Source organism: Drosophila miranda, chromosome XR (genome assembly GCF_003369915.1).
Source record: "Drosophila miranda strain MSH22 chromosome XR, D.miranda_PacBio2.1, whole genome shotgun sequence".
Taxonomy (NCBI): domain Eukaryota; kingdom Metazoa; phylum Arthropoda; class Insecta; order Diptera; family Drosophilidae; genus Drosophila; species Drosophila miranda.
In genome coordinates this window covers 17,876,672-17,896,803 of record NC_046674.1, presented here as the reverse complement: position 1 = coordinate 17,896,803, position 20,132 = coordinate 17,876,672, and the positions used below count along the sequence as shown (strand labels likewise).

The 20,132-nt window shown below is 44.0% G+C and overlaps 1 protein-coding gene across 1 annotated transcript; it reads right to left on the bottom strand.

The window, feature by feature from the left end:
* Window positions 1-1,623: 1,623 nt before the first annotated feature.
* Window positions 1,624-18,210, bottom strand: LOC108153581 (homeobox protein Nkx-6.1). The gene is made up of 4 exons (XM_017283661.2): window positions 16,218-18,210; window positions 14,426-14,611; window positions 8,243-8,439; window positions 1,624-2,252 (listed from the first exon to the last, which is right to left on the bottom strand). Exons 1-4 carry the CDS (start codon window positions 17,095-17,097, stop codon window positions 2,019-2,021), a joined length of 1,497 nt encoding a protein of 498 aa, XP_017139150.1. The 5' UTR covers window positions 17,098-18,210; the 3' UTR covers window positions 1,624-2,018.
* Between the last annotated feature and the right edge of the window lie 1,922 nt (window positions 18,211-20,132).

The window sequence follows — 20,132 nt, the reverse complement described above, 5'->3', positions numbered from 1 at the left end:
TCACGCTGTCATCTCGAAATCCTTCCAATTCATTTCAATCCGAACTTGTTGCATTCACGCTCTTGCCCCCCTCCCCCCTCTCCCCCCTCCCTTCTATCCAGCCTGGTGGGCATTCATAATTTAATGATATTTATTGTTATCGTCCCCCACACAGCCTGCTGCAACCTGTTTCGATTTCATTCATGGCCTGTCGCATGTTTTCTACTCATATTCTCGTTTGATTGACAGTTAATCAATCTTGAGGCTTTAGTTTGCTTCTCCATTCACGTATTCTCATTCTTCGGTGACGTTTTTCCATCTCTCCGTCGTTTTCCTTTCGCCTATTATATCGTTTGTTCCGTTTTTTGTTTTTGTCTGCACCTTGTTGGCCAGAAATAATTTCAAGTTAATCCTTTTGACTCTCTCCGCTTGACGGATTGTCGTCTGACTCTGACTCTCACTCTGACTCTGACTGCACTGCGAGGAGTGTCCTAAGCAGATTTCCGGTCTGTAATTGTTCTCCCCGTCTGTACGTAGGTGCTGAGCCCTGGCGAACCTTTAACCTTTATTCCATGGCCTGGTGTGTGGGTGTTGGCTGATCGGATTGTTGGCTGAGCCATTTCTATGATATCTTTTTACTGGTAATAACATATAATATATGTTTTTTTTTAGTCTAAATGTAAGTGTACTGCTGTTTTTGAGAGGGAGAATCTTAAAAGTCGCAGCTATTGAACTGAATACTGCTGGCGATAGGAAAAAAAGAAGACAAATTATTTCCTACTGGCTCTTAAGATATTTTGACCTAACCCTAAACTAATGAATATATTTTCCCGATTTTTAAAATATTCTATGTATGGCCTTTGCATAGATGGAAATTTTGTATATTTTTTTTAGATTTTTGTCGGAATTTTCACAGATTTCTAGGATTTTCAGGACACCCAAAATTGATTTCGGCGCAAAACTTGAGCTAAAGAGCATTTTGTTTTTGCAGAAAATGATTGCAAATCATTCTAAATAATAGAATGTATTTTTTTCTGTTAAAATCATTTTTTTTTTTTTTTCACTAAAAAATATTGTTTGAAACGAATATGTTTCTACGGAATTCTGCGATGTGGTCAAGACACGATAAAGCTCACAGCGGAAAACACAAGAATACAATAAACAGCACAATCGATGGACATCGGTCTTATTAAAAATCCTTAAATAGAAGTGGAAATATTGAGAGCAGATGCATCACGGCCTGAAAGGGTTAATGGTTAATTATGATAATTCCTTAACGAAAAGACTCTTGAAATGGTTTTCATATTTTTCTTTTGTATTTATTCATTATCAATTTGAAATAATTAAAATTACAATTTAATTTAAATACATTTTACATATAATTTACTTGAATAGTTAATCATCATCGTCCGCATCGTCCCTCACAGTATCATCCTCAGTATCGTCGTCGTCAATATTATGAATATTGTTTACGCAATCTCCGTTAGCATAGTTAATCGTTAATAGTGTATATATAGATTTAATATTTAAGAACTAAAGTCTGTTCCAACGCACGAAATTACATTAAATTTAGGGTTTAGAAACTAAACATACAGTATGTAATAAATTCAGTTTAATTTTTGTGAGTTGTTCTCTTCTTCTTCGTAGCTTCTTACCAATAAGAGACGTTAATTAAGCTTCGTGTTTAGTATTTTTTCTTTTTTTTTTTTTTTATAAAATTAACATAAATATTTACACACCTACAAAAAAAAATGGGTTGGTGGGGGGTGGGGGGGAAATTAGTGAGATTTAAGGAGAGGAAAATGATGTGAATGTCTTCAGAAGACGGTAAAGTGGCAAAACCTTAAAACTTAAGACAAAAAAAAAAAAAATTGTGGAAGTTTTTTTCGCTAGTGGCTGCTGCTGCGGCTTTCGTGGCTGCTTTTTTGCTTGGTTTTTAGCTAATTAGCTGGCATTTGAAATTTATTTTAAGTGTATTGTATATTCCGTTCCATTCCATTTCATTTAATTTCATTCCATTGCCGTTTTGTAAATTCGTTTTAATGACGATAATTATCCTGCTGCTGCTGCTGCTGCTGGGAGGAGCTGTTGCTGCGACATCTCTTGCTCTGGGCGGGGGTCTCCCCCATGTCGAGGCTCTCGTTGTCGCTGTCCATGTTCTCGCTGCAGTCGCCATCGTTATCGCCGCCCATATCGTCCTGTTTCCTCTTGGCCGTGGCCATTTCCGCCGCATGCCGCTTGCGCCATTTGGTGCGACGATTCTGGAACCAAACCTGCAACGGAAAATGTAAGCGAAACGTAAGTAAAACTTTATAAATGCCAGGGAAAATTTCAGGTTTAAATCAAACGCTCGCCGCATATGTAATTAGGCGAGTCACATTGTCAAAGTCATTAAGTCCTGCGGGGGCTGCCTCAACAGCCCATAAGTCGCATCATCAACGCCGGTTAACCCTCAATTAAGACAATATTAAGCCCTGGACAGCCAAATGGCAGAATGTTGCCCAGCAGCAACGGCAGCGGCAGCGGCTGCAAAAACTATGCACAAAACCATGACTAACGTCTTTGGTTGCGCTTCATTTTGCCAGCCTCGTTTGCCTCGTTTGCCTCGCCCTGTGGCAACATATGTTGCTCCATCTCCCCCGACTACCCACTCACCCTACCGTTCTTACAGCCTGTTTTAAACAGGGAATCACCACCCAGAATCCAGCCAGTGCCTAGTCTCAGGCACGTTCTGCAACTTGCCTCCTTTGTTGCCGCTGCGGTGGTGGCGGTGGCGGCGGGCGTGTGCTGCCTCGGAATCGGAATAATTTCTACATTTGTTTGATGATGGAGCAGATTTTTGGTAGCTGTTTGCAGTTAGAATCATTAACAAAGCTTCTAAGTGGGCACTTAATGTAAGAGCTCTGTTGTACACAAGATTTCAGCGAATGGCCAATTTGTAGGCAGAGTTGGTCGAGATTCAGTCCCTATAGATGGGAATACCAAATATTTCTGAACGATTTCAATGGGATTTGGCAAATTTAAATAGTAATTAATGTATTTTTCTCAATTAACCCAAGATGGAAGGCCTTCTTTATGCACTCTTCAGTGCTATACGAAAGCGTAATAACATTTCCCTCCATGACCATGGCGAAATCAGCGCCGGGTACAACGGCCCAAAGGTGCAATTAAACCAGATACAGCATAATTTACAACTTCATTTGCACATTTGTGTAATTATTATATGTAACATTATGCGAAATAAAAATACAATTAATATTTCTTGTGTGCTACATGCCGCAGAGGCAGCAGACACGCCAGCACCAGCACCAGCACCGACACCAAAAGAGCCAGACTCGCACTGTGTCTTGGTCCTCTCGGAAAAACAACAGACATCCAACAGCAAAAGCAACAACAACAACATTAGTTGGCATCATTAAGGCTGCTTTTCATGGTCATTATTTTTTGGTAACATCTGTGTCCATGTTGTTACGGGATTTGCCTCTGAGCCATGGGCAAAAAGGAAAAACGAGCTTGGGGCAAGTAGCAGCCTGCCTCCTTCTGCTCCTCCTCCTTCTTACTTTTTGTCGACATCATAACGAATTGTGTATGCGTCATCTAGCACCCACTAAAGCAGAGCATAGTTGGAAATGACAACAGATTGCAGGACTCTGCGGAGAGCTACAGGATCTAACATTTTGGCTCACATTTGCCCGAGAACCTCTTTTCTCGAATTGTAAGTTTATTTCAATCCATTTCTGTCTTTGTTTAGATTTTTCTGTGCATTTATTACATTTTAAGTAGCAACGCCCCGGCCTTTTAGCCACACCCTATGGTTGAAATAAATTTCCAGAAATGGTCTGCACACTTTTATGGCAGCGGAGAACTTAGAGGCCGCCTTGGCTGGTACAGGTACAGGCCCTGCCGGAAAGATGGTCAAGAGAAGCACGATTTATGACAGCCAACATGTCAAAGTCAATCAAATATTGTGGCAATCAATTTGACGTGGTCACGTTACGCTTCGATTTCGTATTGGGATTTATTTATTGCGCCAGAAACAGCACACACAACACACAAAACAAAACAAGGCAAAAAGGAAAAGGAAAATGTTATAAAACATATTCCATTTTGCCACCACAGCGGGAGGTGTCGCTGCCGCCACAGTCCCATCCCGTCCAGCTGTCCGTCAGGTGGGCCCCCAGATAAGGATAAAAAGTGTTATGTAAATTTCGTAGGAATGGACGGGACGGTACGGGACGGGATGGGATGTCAAAAACAAACCTCTTTCCTGATGTGCGATCCCTCAAAGCGAAATATATGACTCTTTGGCCAAATTGGAAATTTATTTGTTTACGCGTCCTGTGTGCGAGACAGAATGAGTGGTAAGGGGTAGGGGGTGAGGGGTAAGGGGTAGGGGGTGAGGGGTAAGGGGTGAGAGGTCGGTAGTAGAGGCATACTTAAAAGTCATGAAAATTTACAACATGGCTTCTCTCCGATTCCCAATACGAGTGCCTTTTTGGTAACATCGACATCGACCTCTACCTTTTAGTCGTATACAGTATACCTCTCTGATCGGCTGACAAGTTGGCTGTGGCCACGCTCTTTGCTTTTTTCCTCCTATTGGTCCACAGAATGTTTTTTGTTATTTATTTATTTATTTTTGTAGTTCTGGCTCGTAAATTTTCGACTCGCCCTCGCTCTTTATATGGGCCCGGGGTCGGGCTCGGACTCGGACTCGGGCTCTCCCCGTATTTATGTGAGTTTGTGATTTATTTGATTTTGTATTTTGTAGCCATAAACTTGAAGCCAACCCATCCCAGGGTTCAGACCATAAAAATGCATTTGGTTTTTACTTTTTCACTATTTTTTCCTCTTTTTCTTGGTTTTTTTTTTCTTCTTCTTTTTTGGTTATTTGACTAATTGCTGAGCAATGATGGCGACCGACCCTATAAGTCAGCTCTACGAGAAGGCTAGAATACGGATACTCGTATGTAAATGTCCAACCCATTCATTAACACACAATCACATCCATTAGCCGGGCACAATGGAATTCTTTCTCATCCCGAAAAAAAATCAATTAGACACTCTATTTCAAAGTTCTGTCATAAGGTTTTATGAACTGCCGCCCCATTGTCAGCTTGTTGGGCCGTCAGGTTTCGTCAGATATCGGCCATTGAATGTCGTTGCCAAACTGTCACTTCTGACAGCCGCCTGGAATTGGATTTGGTCTATAAGCTTTCATTATTCTGGTGCTAATTATGCGGCCCGCTTCCACGGCTCATAAAAAGACATTTTAACAATAATAAAATCTTGTTTCCATCTATAACAAATAGCACTTTGCCAGTGATGTTTTATGGCAGTCGAAAAAATGATAATTTCTTGAAAATGTTTAGATTCGGTAAGAGATGGATCTCCAAATACGTTCTAGATGGTTTGGAATCCATTACGAAGTTCCTTCGAGTACTACCTCATATGGGACATATATTTATAGCGTATCTCCTAGCTTTCTATACACATACAATAAAATAAATATATACAAAATAAATATAAATAATAAAAAAAAGTGGAAAAGTGGAAAAATTTTGATACGCTTTTAGTTTTTCGCTTTGGAGAATTGCTGTACTTATTATTTTGGCCAACCCTTGTATTAATTTTTAAGGTTTAATCGATCATAATATATATATTTGAAATGAAAAATGTTTATGAGAAATATTTTTATAGTCTTCGGTAGGTTAGAAAACTAAAAGTAAATTTCATTTTGTAATCAAAAGTTGTATAAGACGTGAAAGAAAGCCCATAAGCGTGTACCTATTTTTTTGGCCAGTAGTGTATATCTTCCAGCCCAATTACACTGGTTCAACCAATGGGAATACGACCCTCCTAGCTCATTTAATTAATTCCCCAAATGTGTCCGAAGGTTTTAGCAAATTACACCAAGGGGGCCCGGCCCGCCCCGCCCCCTCCCGATTTACATTATCCACCTACCATTGGCAAAACAATAACAATCCAAAGCAGAGTGTTTACATACATGGACTGTGCAATCAGAGGATCCATAATGCCATTACATTTATGCAAAACGACAACGGGGGTCTGTCCTGGGCTTGGGCATGGGTAAAAATCACGAAAAAGCTATAACAACAAAACATGCAATAATTTTATTGCACGAAATGGAGCTAACTATGCCAGGGAATCTGGTATCTGGTATCTGGAATCTCTTCCCACACATGGAACGTCATTAATAATGGCCACAGACGCTATAACTCACTCGGGGAGTGGCGGAGTGGCGGAGTGGCGGAGAGAGGAGTGCGGCCCGAATCGGATGTCTCGCTCTCATAAGAGCGTACAAAATGGCGACCATTTGCATTAAATGATTGCTAAAACGAAGGACCAAAGGACTCTCGCTCCCTGTGTGACTGTGTGGGTGTGTGTGTGTCCAAAAACGGTTTTAATTATGATAACAGCGCAATTATTCTTGTCAAGATCATTTGGCCAAGAGCCCGCACACACACACACACACACACACACACACACACACACACACACGACACAGACGCTGATACAGGGTGTCCGTCCAGCCTGCTTTGCATGTTGGGCTCGTGAGTGTGTCTGTCATAATTTGGCTGCGTGTGTGCCTGCCTGTGGGCGGCTCCTGGCTCCCGGCTCCCGGCTCCTGGCTGTTGTCCAGCTCTGGCTTTTTGTTTGTCAATTTGCATACTATCATCGTCATGGCTGTTTTTCATCTGGCTCTGTCCTACGGCTCCCTCAGAGCCACACATGCACGCACACTAATTGAATATGTATGAAGCTGGGCAGCCTCGACGTTTGCCTGCTGTCCCTGGCCCTGTCCCATCTGCACTCTGTTCCATCCCGGGTCCAGAATTTAATTTACACTCACCCAAAAGTCATGCAGTCATTTGGCATGTCTATCAGAGAGACGAGACGAGACGAGACCAGGGGACAGGTCTAGGACCGCGCCCAGAGCACAGCAGAGCACAGCAGACCAGATGGGGGTCAGAGTCAACCCAATCCTGCAGTTTCGATTCATCTCTCTGTCTGTCCATTTGTTCTCGTCACCAGCGCAGCGCGTACTCTCCTCCTCTCTCTCTCTCTCTCTCTGATATCTGCTTAGTCTTAGCACAAAATGACGCATATTTAGCTGCAGCTCAAGCCATCAATCCTGAATGTTCATCTATCCATCTCTATCTCTATCTCTTTCTGCCTTTATGCCCTCTTTCCTCACGCTTTTCTTCTCTATCTGCGTCTCTGTGTCTATCTCTGTCTGTCCTGTGCCTCATTCTTTGGCAATTAATCATTTTCCCTCATCATAAACGTGATTTCTTTTCCACTCTCAACTCCAGATACTGATTTGTGGCACAGTTGTGTTTGTTGCGTGTCTGTGTGTGGTGCAAGCAAAGGGGGATGTTGCAACTGTCGCACAAACGAGGCAATCATGTCATTCTAATGAGGTAATCTGATCAGGTTTCTTCCTTGGGAAGGATTTTCAATTGAAATTTCATATTTATCATTGATATTTTGGAATATGTTCCCAACTAGCCGTTACTCTTACGTTTTCCCCATCGAGAGACCTCTCAGAAACTCCCCTCATTAAGAGCGGGCAACCCCGTTTAGCGACTCCTTGTCCTCCCACCTTTTAAACCCCACCGCAAACCAATTAACCTGCGCCGGCTTACAACTAATTCAAAATTACAATCCCAAAGAGGGGAGACCGAAAATGTAGATACACAGATACTGTATCCCCCCCCCCAGGCGGCAGACGCGACTCGGGTGGCAAAACCACGGGCTACAGACAATGACACGTGCGTTTCGATGGGTCCGGATTACGGCAAAAGTTGATGACAACAAATTTGACGACACAAAGGATTTATTTGTTGATAAAATTTCCTTCCTTCCTTCCTTTTTTTTGGGATGTTGGGATGTTGGGTGGAAAAAGGCAACTTTAAAATGGTGTTTTATGGGGTGTTGGTGGATCGCTGATGCACTAAGTCCTTGGGGCACAGCCGACTGGGACTAGGCCCAGGGTTGCGTGGCCCATTGGCGCCATTTTGTGTGCTCGGCGTAAGGCCAAAAAAATCCACGAGATTTGGCTTTCAATAAAAATGCAAATTTGTCAGAGAAGACAGGGCGAAAAAATGTGAGTCTACCTTTTTTGGGCTTCAAATTTTTTTGTTGTTGCCTGCCTCATCCGCCATTTTATGGGCTTTTAATTTGCATACAGTGAAGGCTTCGGTCCGAGTAAGTGAGTTTGAGCGTTGGATGTGCTTACCTTAACCTGCGACTCGGACATTCCCAGGGCATACGCGAGCTTGGCACGCTCTGGTCCAGCCAGATATTTCGTCTGCTCGAATGTCTTTTCCAGGGCGAAGATCTGCTGACCACTGAATGTTGGGCGGGTGTGTTTCTTCTTGCCATCCTTGTCGTTCGATGGATGATGCTGATGCGACTGCGATAGATTGGCGGACACTGCAACAAAAAAAAAAGAAGGGAAATCGAATTCGTTCCGATTATTCCGATTGCATTTGATTCTCGAACGCTGTCCGTTACTCTTGGATTTTAAATTGAATATTTATGGTGGCCCGCGAAAACTTTTCAAATCTCACAAATTCCAACATTTTAGTACCTTGTTTACAGGCGTTTCCCCCTCAGTTTCCCAGCATTTAATGTTAATTATGAATTCTTAAATAATGTCGCCCCAAAATATGACAAAGAGGACAAAGTTGGCATCGCATCCTGCGGATGGTGGATGGCAAACGATTTCGGTGTTGTGGCACGAAAGTTTTGTGACATTTATTAATTGTTTACGAGGCGACAGCTGCTAATTTGGGCATAAAGTTTTTGAGTATCGCCCGCAGAAAGGTGTTTGGGGATGGTGTGGTGTCCATTAAATACAAGTAGAAGTCGAATATTTATTTACAGCTAAAAACGCATTATAAAAGCTATATAATTTTCTTTGGAACTTTTCTATGTTTTGAAAGTTCAATTGGTATTTTATTTATACTTTTAAACAGTCTTTGAATAGTAGTAGAAGCAGTAGAAGAATACTCTTTTAAATTTACGAGGGCTGTTTAATTTTCCGCCTTCTAAATGATAGGGCAACACTGTTTCTATCAAATGACATCTTTCAGTAGATTTCTGTCAAAATTTGAGGAATCTGCGGCACTTAGTTTGTGTTTGACAGCCATTGATAGCGGGGTTCCACGTAATTTGAAGGGAGGAAGAGAGGCTTCCTTTGCCCCTATATACTTTTATCTTTGAAGGATTTGTGCTCCATTGTAATGTTCTATCTCGTAAAATGTGTCCCAACCAAATAATAATTGCACACTAATTACAATTTGGACACAAAATATATATTCAAAAAGTGCAAAGCAAAAAAAAATCCCTATGCACACGTTTACACAATTAACAAACCGAAATTGACCGCAGCAATTTATGGGACAGGCCAGCATGGGGACCGAAACTTTTGCCGTTCCGTTGATGGTCGACGGAGGGTCGGCCTCTCGGAGCCTTCATTAAAATCAATTAGCAAAAGCAACGACGACGACGACGACGACGACGACGAGAGGCCAATAAAAGCAGGCCAGGCCAGGCCAAGTGGTCCAAAAACAAAACGCCCACCCATGCGGCCACGCCCCTGTCGGAGGTGAACCGGGGGAAAGGGAGGCGGGAATGTACGTGCCCTGTTGGCTCGTAAAGTCAGTCAAGTGGACATGGTCGGTGGGTGGTCATAAAATTAAACGGAAGCCATGGGAATGGGAATGGGAATGGGAATGGGCATGGGAAGGAGATTGGTGTGGGAGTGGGAGTGAAGTTGTGGTGGGTGTTGGGCCTATGGCAGGGCTGGCAGGGCTGGCAGGGCTGCCAGGGTGTCTGTGCATGTGTCCTTTCAATTAATGTCACCCCATTATTAAATGATCCCTAATTATGTGAAATGATTTAACTAAATATGCACAAGGGCAAAAAGGGAAATGAGGTTGGCAAAAGGTAAAGCCACAGACAGCCGTTGCCCTCGAGGGGGGTGGCTGGGCTGCCTTTTTTAGGTTTGCCGCCTCCTGTGCTCGGGCTTGGGTCGAAACTTTGAGTCCCTTTATGATACTTTGGTGCCATTTGTGCAAAATTATTAATTTAAATGGTTATTTCTAACAGCTTTCATACAGATAAGGATATCTTTTTCTGGGTTATGGGCGCCAACTAGAACAAGAAAGGATTGCAATTAAACTGCGTACTGAAGGTGTAGGGAAATGGAGTTTCGCATGTGATGTCATGTGATTTCGTTGGATACTCGGGTTCAAAGAGAATTCTTAACCATCTTTCGCACAGCTTTCATCACCATTTCCTCCATTCTGGAATGCTCTCATTTGATTGCAATGTTCGAAATATTGAAAGCGAAATCCCTGCCAAATTTGTGGCATTCAATTTATAAGGTTTTTGTTGTTTCACAGACAATTCTGGAGCTTAACAAGACTTGTCAATAAAGGGGGACCCCGTCCGCGGGAGGGACGGGGGGGGGAGGTCGGTCCGCAGTGTAACAAGCATAATCCCTGGCAAGAAAAATTGTAGCAGTGATAATTTTTGTATTCTCTATAGTCTCTGTAGCGTGCCCTGCTCTCGGGTGGCTTGGCGGTTGGCAGCTGCGTCCTGCAAAGGACCCTCATAAATAACCGACAAATATGAAGCGTTTATTTGCTCATGTCACGGCCCTCAAACGCATTGCAATGAAATGGATCTGCCAGAGGGGAATTCTTCTCTCCCCCTCCTCCCCTCCGTCCCCCTGGCCACCCTCAGCATTCTTCCACCGAGTCAGCGGCAGTTGTCTATAATCGCATAAGTCACCCTGTTGGCATCGCTGCATTTGCACTTTTTCCTGCCTTCCTGCCTTCCTGCCTTCATCCTTCAGCCTCCTGCCAAATCCTCGTTTTTTTTTTTGTATTCTTTCCACTGCCACGTTTTTTCCGCTTTCTGTTTCATTTTCTTTCACTCGCAATAATTTTTTATGGCGTTAATATTTTTTGGACATTTTTTTCCGCCTCTGTTTTAGGAGGCGAAGGCTGGTGGGCGTGTGCTGTTTTGTGTAAATGTTTCCGTTATTGAAAATATTAAAAAGTCATTTATTATCGGGTGTGAAGGGGAAGAGGCTAGGGCATGATCCAGGGGGGGGGGGGGGGGGGGGGGGGGGGGTGGAGTGTGTCTGGCCTTCCGCGAGACAGTTGTTAAAACCAAATGTTGATAGACAGGCGATTATCGAGGGGAATAATGAAGAGGTGGCTGAATTGATTTTTGAGAGTGAATATTAAAATAGTGTTTCTGTTTCAAAATGAGGAAAAAATAGAAAAACTTCAATTAGAAAGCACCCAAATCTGAACTTCAGGCGTGTTCCCCGATTGTGCCACAATCTTGTAAAATCTTCATCACAATCTGGTTTCTGGTTGTGCGGAAGCCAAGCCCCCCACCCCGCCCCCCCTGACAACCGCCTGCCACTAATCCGCATCTTTTTATATACATGCCTCCTACCTGGTTGCCCCTGCCCCTGCCCCTGCCTCTGGCCTCATTAAGTGCCACTGTTGCCGTCCCTGTCTCTGTGCATTGTTTTATGGCCTGTTTTATGCCCGATTATATGCTTAAAGCACAAGTTTCCCCTGGGGGGGGGGGGGGGGGGAAGGTGGAGAGGGGAGGACTGACACACAAAATGCCACTTGAATTTTAATTAAACGCAACAGCAACAGCTAGACAGGCTCGTGCTGTCTCTCTCTCGCTGTCTTCATTAAGCTTAATGAATTGTGTCAAATGCTGGATGCGGTTTCTGTTGCCGGCTCGCTCTCTGAATTAATGGCTCGCTTTTTTCCCCTTTTTTTTGCTGTATTTACTTTTTATGTTAAAGTTAATTATTTCATTAGCAGAATGTGGTTGTCTCGCTTTATTTTTTTCCTTTTTTTTTTTTAATGCTCGCATGAGGAGCTGGAAACGAGTTTATGGGTCGACTAAACACACATGTGAGGCGGTTAAAAAAGATTTGATTTCATGGTATTCAATTCATACTTAATTAATCGAAAATAATCATTGTTTATTGTTGAAAACATGGCTTTATCACATCTTTTCTCAAACAGGCCCTGTGAAAAATCAATATTTTATAGAATCGCACAACCCGCAATAACAGGCCATAAAATAAAAATTGAAAAACATGTTTCAATTGTCAGTTGCTGTTGCTCATTGTTTCCACATCATTTCTCGGTTTCGGTTAACTTTGGCCGCCGTAAAACATTCTCATATTTCCGCATATTTACATGAATATCTATCCATTCACTTTCGTATATATATTTATTTATTTTTACTCGAATATAAACATACATATATTTATGGTAAACGCGATGCGACAGCTGTTGGCCCAGACGCCGCAGCAAGGAGGCAACCAACTTTTTAGCCCGAAAGCAATGTTAAAGCGGAATGGATTTCTCTACCATAAATACATACAAATGTATGTCTGTCTGTATATACGAAAGGAGGTCTATATGTATATATAGGGAGATAAGGGCAGACCCAGACGCTGGGAGAATATGTTGCCACATTATTATCTAGACGTAGGCGAAGAAGACGCAGCGGTGGCAGGTCCAAGGGTTGGTTCTTGGTGTGTTTTGTTTTTTTTATCCTGAAATGGGGACAGGCCCCAAATAAATGTGTGTGTGTGTGTGTGCGTGTCTATGTGCTTGTAGGCTGTCATGTTAACAAGGCTAAAAGAGAGCGCTTTCCGTAGTGCCTATGTGTGCGTGTGCGCACAACACACACAAACACACACACGGCCGTAGTTCCCTTCGCTCAAAAGAGTGCTCTGGTTTTTTTTTTTGCCTCTGCTTTTCAACACATTTTATTTGTTATTAATAATGCAATTGCATTTGATTAGCTGATTTCGTATGCGGGCAGGGAATATTCTCTAACTGGCATTATTTACTCTTTGATTATGCCGGGAATTTTTCATTCAACAGACCATGCCACGCCACACCATGCCACGCCACGCCACGGCACCTGTTTAATGATATCATACGATTATTATTATTAATATTTGCCTGGCAATTCATTAATGGCAATTTATTGGCTTTGAAAGCCCAATTGAAAGGGGATTAAGTTTGCTGGCATAGCCGTTGATAGTGGTCTTGGTTCTATCGGTTTATCAGTTCAGTTTATCAGCTATCAAACCATAGGATAGGTTAGTTATCGCTGGCTACAGAGATTAATCATTGGGGTCATCAAAAATATATGAACCGATTTCTTACAGATGGATCTAAACTCGTTGGAACCCAGTGGTGACGATTCTCCGGCTTAAGGAGTGGATCAAATTGATCTATTTCCAATTCCCTTCCACTTTGCGACTCCCTCATTTACAGCTTAGAGCTGGCTGGAGACTCCTCTCCAGTAAGGCTTTCTGCTCTGTTTAGCAAATCAATTGAATCAATATTTTCTTAGTGGTGGCCACAGAGCTACCAAACGCTTGAAAATTCCTCGACACCTAACGACACGACACGACACACTTCAGAAATCAAATCAAACACAAGACAAACATGGGCACAGCACACAGCCACATATCTGTGCCTCAGCTATAGGAAAATTGTGAACGATTTCCGACTTTGGGCCAAGGCATTTGTGCCCCGTCATGGACGCAATTAAAAGCCAAACAGCAGCAGTAGCCCATAGCCCACTAAATCAAATCAATTGCCAATGCGAACCAGATGCTGATGCTGATGCTGATGCGGGAGCGGGAGACTTTAAACAAATAAACAATTGGGAAAAGAAAAACGAGTTTCGAGATGGTGCCACATTACTTAATGAGCTTAGGGTCTCAGGAAGGGAGAGACAGACAGAGACAGAGAGATAGATGGCTCCTATAAATAGATATAATAATGAAGTAACCAGATCAGAAATCAGAAACCAGAGACCAGATCGAAAGCGAGCCAGTAAATTAATATTTCATATGTCGAGCCATCCCATCCGATCTCTTGCCATCTCTTCCCATCATCATCATCATTATCGACTTTTGTGTGGAGTCATGGCGAGAGCTCTCTGAACTCCCTGATCGTGTTAAAGTGATTCCTCAACACTTATTAATGAGCTGGACAATGGTAGCTGGGCCTTTGCCTGGGCCTCGAGCAGAACTGCAACTGTAAGCTCAGCCTCGTCTTGCCCCCTGCACGCTGTAAATCATATTGGTAATCACTTGAGAAGCCCTCGCCTGATCACCACGATCATTAGGGGGCCATTCGCTTCGCTTTGTTAACGGTTTCGGGTTTGGTATCGGTTTCGGTTTCCCCTCCCAACAGGAAGTCGGAACCCGTCGCCGCTATGGGGTGTGCCCGTTGACAGTCCGCGGACAATCGTAACCAAATTACGCGCTCTATTCAGTCTGGCCTGATTACCGATCGATCGATTTGATTTTTGCAAATTAGAGGCTTTCTGTGGTACTCACTCGTATTGGATAGACGCTCTCGCCACGCTATCGGATTGGCCACCAGGCCCTGCAGTCCCGGCCAGTACAGGTGAGTGCGGTCCACAATATGTCCGGCATGGGTCTTCAGCGGCGCTCCCTGGCTCTGCGACAGATACTGGGCCATGCCCGCGGCAGCGGCCGCAATGGAGAAGCGGGGTATGCCAGCTGTAGAGGAGGGGAGTCAAGTTATAATAAAATGCATTTGTTCTCCATTGATAATCTATTATATGGGATACCTTCGTGCGCATATATTTATGGCTGAAATACCGCTGAGTAGTGTCTAAGATTCCGTCACTCATCATCTGTTATGTAATCGCTGGCAAATACCTCCCCCATTAACTAATCCCCCGAAAAGATTATTTCCAGTTGATCAGATTTCTGCTCGACTCGTTCGGGGCTGCCCAAAATTTTTTCTGCCCACTCATGCCTCACTCATTCGCCAATACAATAAGAAAATTTGTTCGGATTAATTAAAAGCCATTAAATAATTTGTCATAAACAGAATGAGAAGCGTTTTGTTTGCCTGTTTGCCTGTTTGCTGGCCGAAACGGCCAAATCACATAAACGCCCTCGTTAAAAATAATTAAAAATTTGATGGCAAATTGTCGGCACCCTGTCTCCGGACCGCCGCTGTCACGGCTCCACATTTGACTGTCAAAAAATCACTCATACATATACATAGAAAAGAGAAAGAAAATTCCAAAAATTCAAAAATCATTTTATGGAAACGACAACGTCACACGTCACCCCCCCCTGCCCCCGTCTCGTGACTCCTCCGTCGACCCCATTCACCGCTATGGACGCACGTTTTTCATGTGTCATTTTGATTTAATTACAAACAATTTGACAACTAATTGCTGCAACATTTAAGTTAAAACGCGTATCTCATTACGTTTTGTGGCAATTTCGCAATCGGATATTATGACCATTTCGGATCGCATAGAAATTGCTGTGCTCAATATCTAAAATTGCCCTGATTATGTATGTATGCAGGGTATGCGGTGCAGGGCGGGGCGCGGGGCAATGACAGGGGCCTGGGCTTCGTTTTATTGAATCACATGGAATCATGCCAAACCGGATTCGCAAAACAAATTTTTAGCGCTCTTTTTTTGTTGTTGTTGTTGTTTGTTTGCGAAACCCGTTTTTGCAGCATTTAAAATATATTATTTTATCTTTTTTTTTTTCGTGGGCGTGGAGCATGCATAATGCGGGTATCAATTGAAGTACAGGTCTAAATGTTGCACAATGATTTGGTTAATCGAAATGAGGTCTGAGGGGTCTCAGAGTGCACCTCTCTTAGAGTGCACCTACGAGATTGGTTTTACTCGGGAATAAATTGAATTTGAATTGAAAAAAAAGAAGATTTCTTAAGAAAAAGAAAAATATGACACATTTCTATGGGGTATTCCAATCAATTAAATTAAACGGTATGAAGCTCTTAATAAATTAAAAGAATCAATTGTAGAATCTCAGTCTATGTTTTCTTATTCCGTAGCTTTCGGGTAGGCTGAGAATACGGATCGAAGTTTATAGAAAGACAAGAACCCCTGCTCACTCGCCTCGCTCGTACGCCACTCGCTTCTCTTGACTCTCTCGCGCCGATATGTGACCCAAAACCTTCTTATATAATAGAGAGATACTAGTACTCTTCAATGTAACTTGAAATCCCTAAAAATCTAGATATTGTACTATGTATCCCATAAAAGTCTACCCGATCCCTGTCTCCATCGTATGCCACTATTCCATGATACCGCTGATCGTTTGCACTCACCTCCTGTTAAAGCACTTAGGCCCGCCGATGTGACCGGCGGTGGTTTCGATAGAATCGTATCGATGCCATGCGGATTGGGGGCTCCCTGGCTGTTCGTGGTGGTGGCCGTGGTGGAGGACGACGAGGAGCTGCCACCCGAGCCGCGATCGCTGATCAGATGCGCGTTTGGACTGTGGCCATAGGAGAGGCCGTTGCCGGCGGAGGAGGGACCGCCGCTGGCTCCCACCCCGGACCCCCCCTGGGCAGTCTTCATCTCTGTGGTCATCGAGTGGAGGGCGGCCAGCGGAGGACCCAGGAAGCTGAGGGGCAGCTTGTGCTCCATGCCCATGCTGTTGTTGTTGATGCTGTTGTTGTTGAGGTGCCCACTGTGGTTGTTGTTGAGATGCCCACTGTGGGTGTGGTTGTGGTTGTGCAGGGCCAACGGATTGACCGAGTGGTGGTGGTGGAACTTGCCGCGACTGGTCAGGTTCTCGGGGCTGTAGTCGAGTGGCGGCGGGGGACTGGCGGACTCGCTGTTCTGGCACTGCTCCTCGCCGCCGCTGAGTGCGAAGGACTTGGCGCTGTCCACGCCGGGGCTGGAATTGTGCTCGTAGCGCGGCGATGGCGACGACTCCGAGTGGAGGCGCGAGGAGGCGGGCGGCGGCGTCGTCGAAGGGGAATCTTCGGCGGACGAGGACTTCAGGCCTCCGCCGTGGGCCGCTGCCTTCAGCAGCATCAGGGGACTGCTGTTGTGGTTGTGGTTGTTGCTGTTGCTGCTGTTGTTGTTGTTGGCGTAGACCGCCGCCGCAGCCGCCGCACTGTGGTAGTCCGCCAGCTGTTGCTGGTAGTCCGCCGCGGCCATGGCGTGGTGGTGCCGCATGTACGGATTGATCAGATCCATATCCGGCTCGTGTCCGTGTCCGTACTCCAGGCCCGAGCAGTCCGTGTGCGTGGCAGCCTGTGGCTCGGTGTGATTGCTGCTGCTGCTGCTGCTGCCTGGCAGGCGGTAGAAGCTCGGCGGCAGGGCAAGGTTGAAGGCGGAATTAGCGGACAGCTGGAAGGTCTGGGCCAACTGCTTGGCCGCCACTGTGGCCGCCGCTGGAGCAGACGAGAGTGTGGGTATGGGCGAGGGATTGGTGCTGCCACCCGCGGGCGTTGTGTTAAGGAATGGACTACCCAGCTTGGGATAGTCGGAGTCCACGGTCCACTCGAATTAGTTTTGGGAACGCAAGGCTGAGGTAATCCTTGCCAGGGTACCGACGATCTTCAGCGCAAGATTTGTTTGGGGGTCTGGTGGGGGGAATCTTTGAAATCGCAGTCTAGCTATTGCGATTCTCTATATCCTTGAATATATTTTTGGATTTTAAGAATGGATTTGATGCTGATCGGAAATCGAGTTGTTTTTTATTTCCTTCTCTAGATTTTCTTCTTACAGACTCTTCCTTAAGATTTGTTCACACGACTTTGCAGAAATTCTTCTTCTGTTCTTAAACTGTCAAAAAAATAGTGTTTTTTTTTGTTTGTTTGTTGTACGATGGAAATTTTAGTTTGTAATTTTTGAACCATCCACAGACACTTGAAAAGAAAATAGATTGTACTTTCGCGTTGCACCACTCTGCTGTAAACTGATTTTGGCGTAATCGGACTTGGGTTTTTTGTGAGAGTGTGGATGCGCGCGTGACCGCTTGTCTGGGCCTAAGAAATCGGAATGACTCGATGGTCCCAGCTCGCTGGGCCGCACAATCTCAGTTTCAGTTCAGTTTTGGCCAGCTTCAGTTCAACCCTCGAATTCCATTCGCAGCATCGTCGGGTAGTCGGGCGTCGGAGCGAGGGAGACAGCGCTTCGTAAATCAGTGGAACGAACCGCTCGCTCTCCCTCTGGCAGCCACTGGGTTCCACAATCAGTGTAAACATGAAATGCAGACTGGAACGCATTGGCAATGGCACAAAACGAATGGGAATTTTATTATGTACATCATTAAAATCAACTATTTCGGATTCGGATTGGAGCCTGGGACTGAAACGGGGACTGAACTGGACCTGATCCTGGTACTGGTACTGGTTGCTCTCCATCTCTCTCTCTCTCTCTCTCTCTCTCTCTCTCTCTCTCTCTCTCTCACTCTCTCTGTTACTCTCTCTCTCTCTCTCTGTTGCTTGTGCGTGTGCGTGTGCGAGGGAGAAAGAGCTGGCTGTGAGTGCATTTTCATAGCCTCTGGTTTTGGTTCGAGGTCTGAATCTGGCCGTGGCTGTGGGTGGCCTTTTTGTCGACTGCGAATTCTGTTTATTTGTTTAAAAAGCTATAAATATTGAGACGAGCGCCCGGGGGTACGCCGCGTTTAATTTTTTGTTGGGCTTATTCATTTAAATAATTAAAAACTGCGCGGATGGTAAATGAATTAAAGAAATGCACCCAAATGGGAAACTAGGAATAACAATGGGATAGTAGAATAAGGCTTAAATGGTATAGAATTTGTATTTATAAAATGAAACATGACACATGAAATTATTTATACAAAATATTAAAAATAGAAAGAAACAATTATTAGACTTATATTCAATACAAAACAAATTATTCAATAGTTAAATATTAGCCAGATTTAATTGAAACCCAAATAAAACCCCTCTCCCCGAGCAGTCCCGTCCACAAATGCATATTCCCAAGTACATACTCGTATGTACGTGTGTGTGTGCATATGTATGTATTTATTGAAGATTCCCCTTAAAATGCTGGCACTCTTTTAGCGCTGAACTGAATTAATACGCTAATTAACATTTTTATATTATTATGTGCCCGTCTGGGTCCTAGAACGGGGATTGGATGGGGCGATGGGGAGGTCGGGATGGTTGGCCCTCCGACGGCCAACGGTTTATATTTATGTTTATCTGTATAAAAACGCTCCTCCTGCTGCTGCCGCTGCCGCTGCCGCTGGCGCTGCCGTCACACAATGGCATTCCATTCAGACGGGCGGCGGGCGCTCCACATACAGATACAAAACTGCGCTTCATTTAATAATAAACTACAGAAAATTTTAATTTACTCAGACAAAAGAGCGAGCGTGTAGCATGGAGCGTGGAACGTAACGGAACTCGGAACACGAGGCCACACCCACTCGAAACAAGTCAGAGAGAGAGAGGGAGAGAGAGAGGGAGAGTGTGAGGCAGTGAGAGAGAGACAAGAAGCCAAAGAGAATGGAAGGGAGAGAGAGCGAGCGAGAGAGAGGCAAGCTCTGACCGTTAGCGATTGAGGCCGCCATGTTGAAGTTAAGTTTCTCTGAGAGAGAGTGAGGTGTTCGTGCTCGTGCTCGTGCCCGTGCTCGTGCAGGGTCATTTTCCACTATAGCTTGTTGATTTTCAACTCTGTTCGGCATTTAATTGACTTTGCCGGCCCATAAAAATGCTGACTACTAAAACCTTAAATCTACTAAATACTCGTAGCCCCCAGGCCCCAGGCCCCAGCCCCCAGCCATCCCGCATCTTCGACTTTGATCTAAACAATTCAATATAAATATGTGCATGGCAGAAAACATGTCATAGCCTTTTCTTTTATCGCACTTAACAGATCTCCACAGAATAAATGGAAAAAAGGTCTCTAAAACATAAACGGTGCACTGAAAAAAGCGAATAGGTAAAAGGAAATTATAAAAAAATTCAGAATTATGTAGAAAAAGTTTCGGATCTTCATCGTCGTTCATATGGACTTGCCCCCTTGTATTGATATATTATTAAAAAAAAAAATACCTATTATTAATTAAATAAATAATATAAATTATTTAATTTATTAAAATATAATTCATAGGTTTATGTTATTTTTAATATTTCAAATTTAAGCTGCCTCATTTCTCTCGGTGTAAACTCAATGCATCAAAATATGTGAGCCCGAACCGAAAAGATCCACAAGCCACTAAAAACTTGGTCAAAGATAACAAAACAACACAA

What these genes read in the sequence shown, in the direction of transcription:
- LOC108153581 (XM_017283661.2), bottom strand. Translation starts at nt 17,097, where the DNA reads ATGGATCTGATCAATCCGTACATGCGGCACCACCACGCCATGGCCGCG. An exon ending in AGAGCGTCTATCCAATACGA is followed by an intron (nt 8,440 to 14,425) that starts GTGAGTACCACA and finishes TTTTTGTTGCAG; the next exon opens with TGTCCGCCAATCTATCGCAG. An exon ending in TGTCCGAGTCGCAGGTTAAG is followed by an intron (nt 2,253 to 8,242) that starts GTAAGCACATCC and finishes TTTCCGTTGCAG; the next exon opens with GTTTGGTTCCAGAATCGTCG.